Source organism: Lonchura striata, chromosome 2 (assembly GCF_050655825.1).
Source record: "Lonchura striata isolate lonStrDom1 chromosome 2, ASM5065582v1, whole genome shotgun sequence".
Lineage (NCBI taxonomy): Eukaryota > Metazoa > Chordata > Aves > Passeriformes > Estrildidae > Lonchura > Lonchura striata.
The window spans coordinates 49,405,322-49,418,741 of NC_140704.1; the positions used below are offsets into that span (position 1 = coordinate 49,405,322).

At 38.4% G+C, this 13,420-nt stretch overlaps 2 protein-coding genes across 7 annotated transcripts in view; one reads left to right on the top strand and one right to left on the bottom strand.

Annotated features, from left to right (window-relative positions):
• The window catches only part of UBP1 (upstream binding protein 1), a 50,180-nt gene extending 39,013 nt beyond the window's left edge, over positions 1 to 11,167 (top strand). For 4 of the 6 annotated variants that reach the window (XM_085573400.1, XM_085573402.1, XM_021553281.3 and 1 more), the window contains 8 exons: positions 3,317 to 3,420; positions 4,040 to 4,094; positions 4,275 to 4,368; positions 5,644 to 5,734; positions 6,358 to 6,464; positions 7,786 to 7,928; positions 8,515 to 8,566; positions 9,292 to 11,167. In XM_085573400.1, the coding sequence (XP_085429526.1) occupies positions 3,317 to 3,420; positions 4,040 to 4,094; positions 4,275 to 4,368; positions 5,644 to 5,734; positions 6,358 to 6,464; positions 7,786 to 7,928; positions 8,515 to 8,566; positions 9,292 to 9,329 (684 nt within the window). In that variant the 3' untranslated portion in view covers positions 9,330 to 11,167. The remainder of the gene's footprint in view (positions 1 to 3,316; positions 3,421 to 4,039; positions 4,095 to 4,274; positions 4,369 to 5,643; positions 5,735 to 6,357; positions 6,465 to 7,785; positions 7,929 to 8,514; positions 8,567 to 9,291) is intronic. The other 2 variants (XM_085573401.1, XM_085573403.1) reach the window with 1 other exon arrangement.
• Positions 11,095 to 13,420, bottom strand: part of FBXL2 (F-box and leucine rich repeat protein 2) — a 66,517-nt gene continuing 64,191 nt past the window's right edge. Inside the window, exon 15 of the mRNA XM_085573407.1 lies at positions 11,095 to 13,291. Within this exon, the coding sequence (XP_085429533.1) occupies positions 13,184 to 13,291 (108 nt within the window). The 3' untranslated portion in view covers positions 11,095 to 13,183. The remainder of the gene's footprint in view (positions 13,292 to 13,420) is intronic.

Sequence of the window (13,420 nt, forward strand, 5' to 3'; positions counted from 1 at the left end):
ATTTGCATTGTAGTAGTTGGGCCTTTGCACTTTTTTCTGTCTGCAGTATTTTGGTTGATTTTTATAGTATTGTGTTTTATATTTTACAAGCTTGAATGTATAAACTACAAATTGATTAAACTTGGTCAAATGGTCATTTTTTTGCAGATAGAGTTGAATATAGAGCACACAAGTTATAAGAGTTTCAGGTATAGACCTTGAAATAAATTGGAATGTTAAATTGTAGACATGAAAGTTTGAAAAAGCTCCATACCACGTGTAAGAAAATTGATGATTTATTCTCTAAGGAGGTGCTGTGCGCTCAAGTTTAAATCTAAATTGGAGAACATATTAGACTCACTGTATTTGGTTTTGTATTTTGTTTTCATGTTTATTTGGTCTTTGAATATAGTATGGAGTTCTTTGTCAAAAGTTCAGCTTTCCTCTCTTGTAAGGCATGAATTTGGGTAGCTTCCAGTATATTGGAGGTAGGAAGGGATTAAACCACGGTTTAGAATAATATGAGATTTTGCAATTCCTCTGCAGTTAGGAATGTTCAGAGTTAAAATGCTATATATCTTAAATCTGGTAAGTCATACTTAGATCTCTTACATTTCTTTTTAACTCAGTAAAACGTAATTTGTGGCCTTTACAGAAGTCTGTTAAACGTCTGAAACCAAAATAGTTTTCTCCTGAATTAATCCCCTTTTGGAAATAGGACATCATTTCTGGAGTATAGTGGTATCAGTAATATTGTATAGTATATATAGTATACTATATCTATCTATTTATCTGTATATATATATTATAATAGTATAGTACTAGTGTGCTAGTAATGGAGGGCATTTAGTTTTCAGACCTCAAAAACATGATCTTGGCAAATTCATCAATAAATATTGATTGCTTATTACAGGTAAAGACACAATACCAATCTTCTTTCTGTTCTGTGATGGTGCTTTACAGAGTTGAATTCTTCCTTGTGGTAGGGTGACATTTTCTCATACGTTTTTGTCTACTGGTCAGGGGCTTCTGTATTAGTATCATTAACTTTCTGAATGTCCTTTGGTTAACTCAGTTTTGGCTTAGGAATGTAAAAAATATCCTGATGGATCAGTCCTCAAGGATGAAGTTGTGTTTTGTCCCTGACAGTGACAATGGCAAGTGCTTTTTCAGGGAACAGTGCTGCTTTCTGTGATCCATTTCCCTTGTAGCCCTCACCTCCCTCAATCCAGAATCATCATGCTGGATGTTAGAAAAGAAAACACATCCTTGCTTAGTCTTGGTAGTGTTAATGGATTTGGTCCGCCAGGCATTTGTTAATCCAGTTTGTGAAGTGCAGGACATTTGTGCATGAGAGTGATTCCAAAAGCATAATCAGCTGGGGTTAATTGCTGGAAGACTTTCTTGTTCCTTGAACCTTTCAGAATTAAGTATCTCAGTGCTCACTCATTTTCTCATTCCCAACCTGTAAAACAGAAAGAAGGAAAACAGAGGCAATAGATGTGTTGCAGTAGTATTTCACTTACTTATTTAGTGCTTCTTTTTAGTCAGCCTTTAACTAACCTAACCAGTCTCAGTGGATAGTGGTGTTTCTTCTGGAATAGGAGACAAAGCAGGAAAGCATGCTTGTGAGAGAAGAAAGGCTACTTCCTTTGGATTGGGATTTTATTGTTCTGAATACTTCAAATGTGCTTCTTCCTGGATTCAAACCCAGATCTTCATTGTGAAGAACTTCAGCTTGAAGGGTTTGCAGGACAGAAACACCGGCTGTAGTACCTACCTTGGGAATGGCTCAAAAGGTGCTCTCTGGCACCAGTGCATTCTTCTCTGCCCCTGAATTTAAATATATGGTGGCTAGAATCTTGTATGGGGATGGTTGCCAAGGATGTGGAAATTGCATCTATGTGCCCACATAAACATCTCGGACTAAAAAGAGAATGTCACAAAGTTAAAGCTTTAATTGCACTTTCAAGGTAATTCAGAGGAACAAAGTTAATGTTACTAGGAGGAGGAGGAATAATGTTATTTGGAGGAGGAATGTGTCACCGTATCAGGTTATAGAAGATCATGCTCTGTTTGGAGGCACTGTTTGTAGCCCAAAGGGTGGCTTTGACTACGTAATCAAAGACTGTGGACTCTGTGGCTAACAAAAATGCTGGTTTGAGTCAAGTCTCAGGCAGATAAAGTTCCTAATGCAAGACAAATTTACTTTAAATCCATGTGCCATTTTGGGGATCTTGCCATTTTATGCTAACAAATGAAGACTGGGGTCCAACACAGAAATGTTGCTAACTCTCTTACAGAAAGTGGCAGCTGGTGTTGCCCTTATTTACTGTTTCCCCCAAATAGAGGAAGGATTTTTCAACACAAAATTGTTGAAACAAGTTTCCATTGGTATTAATAGAATAATACCCTCTGCCCTGTTCTACAAGGCTGTGATATAAATCTGGAAATTTCTTACAAGGTATTTAGCTTTGTACAGGTACATGATAAGTGTATCAGAAATCTTTTTTGTCTTAACAGGCATGGTCTTGGCTTACCTGATCTCGGGCTGCTTGCTTGTTTTAATCACGTCTTTGAACATATCAAAACTTGTTTGGTTTTTGTTTTTCTTTAAAATACTGGATTTTTAGTACTGTTGGAAGCACTAAAACTTATCCATGTTTAGAAAAGTTTTATCATGATGATTTAAAAAAATACCAAAAAAAAAAGACTGACAAAATTTAACAGCTGGCTTATCATATACTTGTGACGACTTAAGCTTGTTTAAAAAATTCTAGTTTACCAAGCAGTTCAGAAAAATCAGTCCATGTAAGTACACATCATTTTAGTCCTTCAGGAAATTATTAAAAATTTGAATTCACAAGATTTCCACTGAAAATTTTGTTTGTATTTGATAACTCTCAAGGCAGTGGCATTAAATTTATCCACAAGGTGCAATCTATCTTCATAGCTTTACTTGATATCACAGAACACTTTTTGTCATGTCATTATCCCTGGAGTTTAAACAGCCCTTTCATCCTGTTCAGGATAAAATACTTTTTTTTCCAGCAGGTGGCTGAGGGTTGGTTGGCTTTGGTTTAAATGGAATAATATGTATATATTTTTTAAAGAGAAGACAGTATGAATAGAAGTCTTCATAAAATAACAAAATAAAACAGAGCTGATTTTTACCTGGAATATCTGTATATAATGTGTGGGATAGAGGGAGTCTTTATTTGGAAGTGCAAATCAGAATAGTCTGCAGATAAACCCCTAGCTTTAAATGAGAGAAGTGTGCATCAGAGTAAAAAAGGTATTGTCAAGAGAAACTTAAGTTTTAATTCTTTATCTTTAGTGCTCACCATGGCCGGATACTCCTACAACATTTGTAAACAACAGTCCTACTCCTGCTCCAACTTTCACCTCTGCTCAGCATAACACCTACAGTGTCCCAGACAGGTAGGTTTCTATTCTGTATCCCCATTAAAGGCAACATTTTAATCAGGCTTATTCAGAACATTTTCTGACAAAATTCAACTGTTCTGTTTCTGCTGGGGAATTGGGAGATTGTTTTGACCTATATGTTAATTTTAGAGTGTGACATTTCTATCACATGGTTCAGTTATAAGGTAATTACTTCTGCCTCACCATCTTTCTTTCTTACTATACATTTTTTAAAACAACTTCTTGTCCATCATATAGCAGATTCTTTACCTTTTCACTATTGTAATTTAGTCCTTGTCTATGGAAACTATTTTTAGCTTTTTTCAGTAAGAAGAGTCTTCATTTCCATGATACACAGTTACAAATAGCTTCAAAAAGTTGAGTTGGTGAAAGCATTTTGTTTTAAGGCGTTAATTAAACTACTGTACCCAAACCTGCAGTTCATCCAAAAATTATTGACAGTGGTGTGGTCTGATCCATATACTGTGGAATGGTCGTTCTCTTAAGTTTAACAAGTTGGAATCTTTTAATTCTTGCAACTGTGATATTTCTTGGTTTGGAAATTTTCAACAATGCTTAAATATTTTGGTTTATTGAATTCTAGTAATACTTGGTTTTGTTTGTTAATCTGCAGCAATTCTTCCTCCCCAAATCATCAAGGAGATGGCACCTCTCAAGGGTCAGGAGATGTGAGTGTTTCCTTTCTGATATTGGCCATAAGTCTATTTGTATAGCTGTGTCAGAGTATTTGATTTACACTTGATATTATAAAAAAGTGTTGAACTGAGGGAGATTTTTTTTTTAATTGCTTGGGTTATGTTTGGATTTTTTAGTATCTGAATTACTGTATCCAATCTTGTTTCTTACAGCAGCTTCATCCTTCAGCCACAATCCAGGAAACTCAGCAATGGTTGCTCAAGAATAGGTTCTCTGCCTATACAAGGCTCTTTTCAAATTTCTCAGGTATCTATAGTTTACTTTTTTTCTTTCTTTGTGTTACTGAGCAGGTTCTGTGTGGGAAAAGAGTTCTTTAAGAACATTATGGTATACATATTTATATATATTTATTTACTAATTTGCTGGTTAAAGAGCAGTGCAGTTCCCGCTGTATGTCTGAACAGAAGACACAGCAATAGATGGACCGTGTGGGGCTGTGTTTTGAAGCCTTCCATGGAACTGTGCAAAGGGTGGCATGACACAGTACTCACCCTAAGTAAATTCCCTTTTTTTGGTGACACTTGATGAGGACAGTGTTGTGAATGATGCCAGCTCTCTGCCTCTTGCTTAGCTCACGCTTCTGTCAGAATTCTTTGTACCAGGCTTTTTCTCTGGGAAGATTTATTCTTCTGCTGCTGGTTAGATTTTGACCTGTGCTTCTTGTATGAGGGTTGCTGAGCTTTCTCAATAAACTTTAGTACTGAATTTCTGACAAAGACTCTTGGAAAGCTTTTCTTCTTTTTCATTATTATCTTTATGAAAGTCAAGTACTAGCTAGATGGCTTTTTTTTGTTTTTGAAACAAGAGGTGTAGTATGTGTGAGTTTTATTATACTACCTCAGGGTGGGAGTTTTTTTGCTATAGTATTTAAGGGCTGTGATCAGTTATTTTTGCTGACTTTTGTGTATTCCTGTATAGTCTGTGGAGTATTTTCATGCATAAAGACTATTTTTTTCCTGTTTTCCCACTCAACTATTTCAGTGACTGATATTTCAGAGTGTTGTTTTCTTTGGTGACACGCATGCTGCTTCTCAAAAAATCTGTCCTCCCACTTTTTGCTTCAGCAGCACCTTCTATAAACGAGTGCATTGTTGTAACTTAAGTGCCCAGAGGAAGTGGTGGATGGGTAGTTGAATGTCTGGGGTAATTCACTGCGTGACAAACCATGGAATATTTTTGCTCTGTATTTTGAATGTGTTCAAAATCCACTACCCTGGGGTGCCAGCAAAAACCACTGTTTCTCTAGAAATGTCATCTCTCTCCACAGAAATTGTGTGCCTTGCAGACTCGTACTGTTTCAAAGCTGTAAACAGCATAAACTGTAACTCACCACCTTTGGAAAGCAGGTTGATTTATTTGGCACTCACTAGAGCCTGGCTGAATTTTACTTATTCCTGTGTCCCAAGTTCCATTTTTGTCATGGTGAAGTTTGTTACTCTTGGTTTAAATGAACGTACCATTTATTTTAGAAAGAATTCATGTGCTACAGTATCTTCATTAAATCCTCATGTGTTTGTCCAGGTGCTGATTTATTAAAGCTGACAAGAGAGGATCTGGTACAAATCTGTGGTCCAGCCGATGGAATTCGGCTGTATAATGCACTGAAATCCAGGTGATGTGCTGATTGTGAGGCTGAGTAGATTTAGATGGGGATTCTAGAACTGGGAGATTTGGGAAGTTAGTGTGGATGGGCCTTGGTGCCTGTGGGATCTGCCTCAGGAGTTGGTAGCAGTATGTTTAAAACTCTCCTCCACACCTCCAGGGCACGCCCAGGTGAGATGCAGGTGGGCTGTAAGGCTGCACCAATGCAGCTGGGCCCTGCCAGTTTTTTTGTTACAGATGGATTTATTGCCAAGACACAAAACTGGTCATTTGGGGAGCTAAGAACAACCTGAGGCCTTTTGAGGCTAGGTATTGCTAACACAGGCAGCATCCCAGGGGATGTCTGATTCTGTCTGAAATTGCCCTATTCTGGAAGAATTGCTGTTGTTACTTGGTAGTCCTGTTCCAGGAATCCAACAAGCAGTGCCCTTAGGAGCTCTGAATGGATTGAAATCTTGTTTAAATTCAGCAGCACCTGAGACGACTTAGTTAAGAGATTAATTTAATTTTTTGGGCTCAGTGATAAAAACCATATCGAGTGTACTGTTAGCATAACAAACCTACAGTTGTGGCCTATCAGCCTCCGCGCTTGCAGCAGCCTTTTGTGTGACGTGTGGTTTCCTTGGCCGGCAGGTCCGTGAGGCCCCGTTTAACAATCTACGTGTGCCAGGAGCCCCTACGCAGCGTACAACTGGAACGCCAGGACGCGGGCAGCGCGGACAGCAACGGTGCAATATACGGTACGGCAGGCGGGCACGGCCGGGCGTACGGCACTCAAACTGCAGAGGCGGGCAAGGGCCGCCTTGCTGCTCCCGCTGTACAGAGCAACTGTGAGAAGCTGTGTCACAGCGATATTGCTGCTTTAACAGCACACAGCAAACAGAATCTGAAACCTCACAAGGTTAAGGCACTGAGCATTTTCAGTCCGTTGATAAAACTAACTGTAGTTGTATGGTCATGAACGAAGGAGCTCTGGAATCAGCTGTGCATGTTGTTGCAGACAAGGCATCAACCATATAAATGTAGGTGCACATAAAAGCTTCATGCAAATATAATTCTTTCCCATTTTCTGTTAGATTTTGCTGTCATTTTCTGTGCAGCTGAACTAAAACTGTAGAGCCTGGACAAGGAAAAACAGCCAAGTAGTGAATGCGCTCTTGATTTTAGTATTATTTTCCTGAGAACTGTTGATTCAACACAGATGGAAATGTAACTGTTTATTTGTAAATCCATGTCACTCTTACAGTTAAGAGAATGGAGCTATTTAAAATTAATCCTTACTTGCTCTTGGCTTCAAGAGACCTCTCTCCCCAGCTAAAATCTACACAGGCTACTTCAGTGGTGCTTGTGGATTTTCTGTGCAGGAACCTAGGTGGAGGAGGATCTGTAAATAAAATACTGCTGCTCTCAAATACATGTTTTCACTCAAGATATCTTCAGCCAGAAGAACGTGCTAACTTGGAGCTGCCAAGAGTTTCTTGCACTGTTAAATAAAGATATCGAACTGTAAATACAGCTTCAAGCTGAACAGCTACTTTGGCTTACTGTTCTCTTTGCTGTATTGCATTCAGCTCTGAGGTGATCTGTAGAAAGTTAATTGAGACAGTTGGAAAAGGCTTTATTTACCAAAAACCCAGAATCCGTATCTGTATTTAAAGCAGCAGCACATAAGTGGGATGTAGGTATTACCTGATTGTTTTGGGACTGCCTAAAATTACTTTCAAAACCATCTTTAGGTGACTCTCTTAAAGATCCATTTTAAAGTGTGTTTGAAATGCTTGTGCCTTTTTCTGCAGGATACAGGAAAAAATGTGGAAATTGCCTTCAGTCTCAGAGCAAATAGAAGCCTCCCCCATCACAGTTGTGTTTATGATTTTTCCCTGAAAGAAAAGTTAGGGCAGTTCATGCTTTTAATGAGAACAGGGAGAGCGTAAATTTAAAATTTTAGGTTTTAAAATTTTTCAAAGTATAAAGTAAACAAATAAACAAATTCAGATATTTTTCTTATAGCTATTGTTATCCATTAGTACCATGCTTATGTAAATGATTTTTTTCTTGTAGTTTATCATGCAATCTACTTAGAGGAGATGGCAGCCTCAGAAGTCACACGCAAGCTTGCTTTGGCATTTAATATTCCTTTGCATCAGATCAACCAAGTTTACAGACAGGGTCCCACAGGCATCCACATTCTTGTTAGTGATCAGGTAATTGAATTTATTTTTTTTTTGGCATTTTATTTATGACTGGAATGGAGGGTTTTCTTATGCTTGCTCATTTATTACTGGTTTATCTGTTTGATAATGCATCCCTAGTGTTTGCTGACATTTAAAGGTTTTTTTCCTTTACAATAAAAGGAAGGATGATACAATGAAAAGAAGGATTCTTTCAATGTGATTTTTCCTCTGCATGACTAAACTGAAACTATGAGAACACAGAGGTAGCTGGTTTATATAGCTCTGAGAAGCTGCAGCCATTATTTAGTACATATTTATTTTGAGCACACCCAAAGGCAGAGAGCATTTAAACACTGTTGAACTCTGCTTGTTCAAGTGTCTGCTCCACAAGAGTCCCAAAAACACAGCCACGCTCCCAGCTGGTTGTCACAAGAGTAAAGAACAGTATTTTAATAGTAATGGATTTTAATTTGGTATATGCCTGTCGCTTGCTGAACAAAACCAAAAATACATGATCGCCCACAAAAGGCTGTGTTTAATATCAGGGTTGTTGAGGGTTGTTTTTGTTTCATTTTGGTCATACTCAGAAGGTTTTGAAACTGGTTTTTTTTTTTAGATGGTTCAAAACTTTCAAGATGAGAGTTGCTTCTTATTCACCACAATAAAAGGTATGTTGTCTTTTCTGACAGTCTAAAACTTAATTGTTTATTCCAGCAAGGAGCCTTCTTTAAAAATTGTAACAGTTTTGCATACACAGTGGCAGAAGATGGAGTTCTTCCTCTCCTAGCCAGATTTCAGCCTCTGTATAGCATCTCAGGCTCTTCTCTGAGCTTTCAATTCAGAACCAGTGCAGGATTTGGTAACAAACTTATGTAAAATTCAGTCAGCCATCACTGGACAGTGATGCTGCTAATAATTATTGAAAATGGTGAAGTTTCAAAATAGGTTAAAAAAAAATCAAAAATCTTGGGAGTAGTACTTCCGAAGTTCAGAAACTTGAATCTTGAGTCCTGAGAGTCAGCAAAACTGAGCATAACATTCTGTTCTTTCTCTGTTAGTCAACAGTCATCTTCATTCAATAGCCTGTTGTTGAATCCCACTCTTCCATAGAACTCCAATTTATTTCTGGTACAAGGTACCAGCAAATGGCTCTAATCAGGGGACAAGTTTGACTCTGCAAACTTTACTTACGGAAACTGTCCCTCTTTGAAGATCCAGTTACAAATCATAATTAATAACATTTTTGTTTAGCACAAGTGGGAAACCTTCGCGTTTTTGTTGTACATGAGTTTATTATCAAAGTCCATGCTAGAGTGTTTTGGTGCATTGGCTTGTATTTCTGTGATTCTGTTCAACAAAGACAGACAGACACTTCCTTTGGTTTTTTTTTCAGCTGAAAATGGAGAAGGCTTCCATATAATTCTGAAGTGACATCACACACGTGCTAGACTGATATTCCAATGCAGAATGAAGTCCTGCCTAAAGATTATGAAGATCATCCAAAACCTTAGGATCTAACTTCACTGTATAAGATGTTTCATATTGAAAACACAAAATGACCTTTCTAATGAGCTGTTTGATAGGTGAACTTTCTTATCACTGCCATAGCTAAGTGTCCTCATGAGAGGTATAATGCCATGACAGCTTCTGTACAGGCATGGAAGACAGTGTAAGCAAAGGTGCTTGCCCTTCACTGAAATAAGGCAAACTATGGCCAGTAGATACAGTTTATAGAAGTGAAGCTGTGCTGCTTTTCTATTACCTGTATCCAGTTGGAGATGAATGTAAACTTATTTTGGGGCATTTACCTTTCTGTGCCAGTTTGTCTATTACGTGCTTGTACCTTACGCTGGTTTTATTTTTTGATGTTAGCAGAGCACATGCTAATCTGTGTGGAGATGAGTAGTTACGGTGATAGTGATCAGGTTGTCAGGTCTTCGAGAGTAAAGCTGTCAAAACAGCTTCCCGTGTAAATTGTGTATAAGAGTGTATGTAAGAAGTGTAAATGCCAGAACAGGGCTTTTAAGAAGCCCTAGACAGATGCAATATATGCATGCAGCAAACTGCATTATCAATAGTACCTTATTGGAGGGATTAATATAAATCCTATGGGGTACCAAGTAATTGTGTTTTGCTTTAATGAAACTGAATTGCCTATGCATCCTTTATGTTTAGTTTCCTAGGTTCTCTGCAGAGCACTGCTGCAGTTTAACTCTTTGCTTGTAAAATTGTGGGTTTAAAAATAATGGCAGTGAGAAGTGGGGTTTTCAGTGGAATTATGCAGATAAGGGAAAATGACCCACTGGCACCACAGGGCTGTCATAGCTTTCAGCAGCATTGAATAAATTGCTTGAGAAACACTAAATACACACCCTGTAAGTTTCCTTGCCAGCAGGTGAATGCCCTGCTGGAGCTCCTATTCTGGACAAGTCTGCTCTTACCTTTTCAGTTGACCTTCCTGCACCCTCCATCCATCCATACTGTACACCTGTTACAGTGCCTCTTCCATATGACCAAATATTTACTTTACTCTGAAACAGGCAATGTGCTTTCTTGGTATTTTGGATGTGTCTTGTAAAGTCATGGCACAGCATTTCCTAGGCTAACATTATGTTCCAATTGGTCAAGTACTTGGGGGGGCGGTATTTCCAGAGGTATTAAGCGACAGTTTCAGAGCTGTTATTCTGTGCCTTTGGAAAATTCCAACTTGATCTCTGGCTTAAAAGCTTGGGAATAGTTTGCTTTTTATGCTGCGGTGTTCTGTGTAAACCAATACTACAGCATGTAAAAAAGCAACTTTGACTTTTTCATTTCCCCTTTCATAACTGGCTCAAGTGCTTAGCAGAAAAGCTTCTGAAAGCTGTAGCATTTTGAAAACTTAGATTTATCAAACCTAGCGGTTTTTTCCTATTTTTGGTTGTTTGGGTTTTTTTCTGCACTGAAAGTAAAATTTTATGTACTTACACATTTCTGCCTATAAGTTGTTCATCTTTGGGTATTGTTTGGTCCTAGTATTTTCCTGAACTGACACCTGTGTCTTTTTAGCTCACACCATATTCAAATCCAAATGTTTTATAAAAGTGGAAAAATCCTTGATTGGAAAGTATCCAAATATCTAATTTTAAAGAATATTGAAAGTTGTACAGTAGTTTGTCCAGCTCACTTGAAATTGGAATTAAATTATGGCACCAGCAAATGGCTTTCGTTTTTTAATAAGATGTACACATTTCAATTTAAGTATAATAAATGTTTTTCGATAATTTTGTAAATGTGCTTTTCTTTTTGTTTACTTCTTTTTTACCCACACCCACATTAGAGACAGTCCATTGTTAAGATTTAGATTAATTGCAAGACCTGCCATAGCAAGAATCATTGGTCAAGGTAAGGAAGGGAAGTAAAACCAGCCCTGCAGTATATCCCGAACACAGTGCATTCACATGGATCTTCTGCTTCTAGCAGAAACCTTGCTTAGATTTGAAATAATTCCAACAAATTCAAGTTTGACATCAGCTGATTGTTTAAGTGTCCTATATCAGAGTAGGTTCCATTTGTTTTTGTACATATTCAATGCAATAGACTTACAAGGTTCATTATGGTCATAGAAAAAAAAAATGAGCCAACACAAGGCAACACATCTTGTCATATTGGTACCAATGACTGCCCTGGTACAGTTGAGAATAAAATCTAATTAAAACTCTCATTAGACCAGCAGTGTCTGAATGGAACTCTTGTGATTGTAACAGTACTCCACTACTATGCAAAAGAAGTCCAGATTGGCATACTTTGTAAAAGTAAAGAAATCCATGTACTGTAGTCTAAGTTGTAATTTAACTCCAAAGCTGCGGTCTTAATTTACCGTCCCCATCCTCTGTGAGTCCACACAACCCAGCCATTGCTGGCCACAGAAGTTCATGTTCACACTCACTCCTTTTGAGAAGTTGTTTAAAATTTGCAGGGGAGAAATGGCAGTACTGTCCAGTAGTAGCTTTTCCAACTGCTTTTTAATTTTCAGTAAACACAGGCCCGAACTCTTAAAATATACACACACACACACACACACACACACAGAGTCAAAACTTACACAAAAAAAGCTTTCTGAATTGTCAAGTAGTTTCTCTCAGATAATTAAATTGCTTAATATAAAAGTTTGTCTAATCGTCTAGCACTGAAAAACTAAGGATGAAAGCATGGCCTTAAGAGTTAATACACATATTTTTTATCATCATTATTATTATCATTCAGAAGCTAACAGCTTCTGAACCAAATGTGAAGAGTTTGGCTTTCTACATTTGAAAACCACAGGTTTGGTATGGTTCAACTCCTGCCTACAGACTGATGAGCTCACATGCTTGTCCCTAAAATGGGTGGCCAAACTAAATTCCTTGCTCCATCCTGTCTTCTGTAGCTGAACCTGTGTTCCATTCATCTGTAGAAAAGCATGTGTGCTACACCCCTCCTGGAAGCACTGCATCCTTTCCTTCCAGCCCGCAGCGGTCCCAGAGGACGCGGGGATGGCATTAACGAAAGCACCATGGATGGCTGTGGCAGCAGGTACAGTAGAGTGCACAGTGGATTTCTCACCCCCGTTCAAGGCCGATGGCATCGGGCAGAATGTGCGTCGGCGATGAGCAAGCTTTGTACCAGCAGAGTTCAACTGAACCAAGTCCAAGAACTTGGGAAGTGTTTCTAGTTCTATGGGTATCTTGTGGTACTACTTTACCTTTTGACATTACCTATTATGTCCTGTTACATAATTAAATATGAAGCTGAATCATGAAAAGAACAAGCTGCTGTTTCACTGTAAGAGCTTATGATTACTTTGCATTTTTTGGTCAATATCTGCTAAAGCTGATTTGTCCTTAAAACCTGATGCTCGATCTGTGATGTATATTACAGAACAGCAGGCTCAGTTCCTTGGTGTGGCAGCCTTGAGCCCCACGTTACAGCAGAACTTCACACCAAGTAGTGCTGACAAATGCAAATTAACTTCCAAGTTTTGTGAACTTCCACCAAGTAGCTGCTACGCTGCAATGCCCACATGTTTGACACGGTACTGCAATTCTCATGCCAACAGAAGGAAGGAGTTACTAATACAAACCAAAGCATCACCAACTTAATCCACAGCTGCACATTACGTTAAGATTTTTACCTGGAAAAAAAAAAATGCTTTTCTGTCACAAAACTGGATGACCAAACACCACCATTAGAACTTGTCAGGAAACTTGACTCCTTCTGCTGACTTGCTGTCCCATTCTTCAACATTTTTTGTGTGGCTGCACTCACTGTCAGAGGATAATACAGCATCTGCAGAGGCGCTGTCCGCTCCCTCCGACCGACGGAGGGGGAGTTACTGGAGCAAAGTAAGCATGAACTTTCACATGAGGTAGGTGAGCCTGTGGGTGAAAAGGCTGCATTATAATGGGAGAGAAAAGAACAGAATTGAAAAGAGCACACCTCAACTTTGTGCTAGCAAGGACTCTCATTAAGGTTAGTTAGCTATGAAGAAAGCATCTATACAGTGG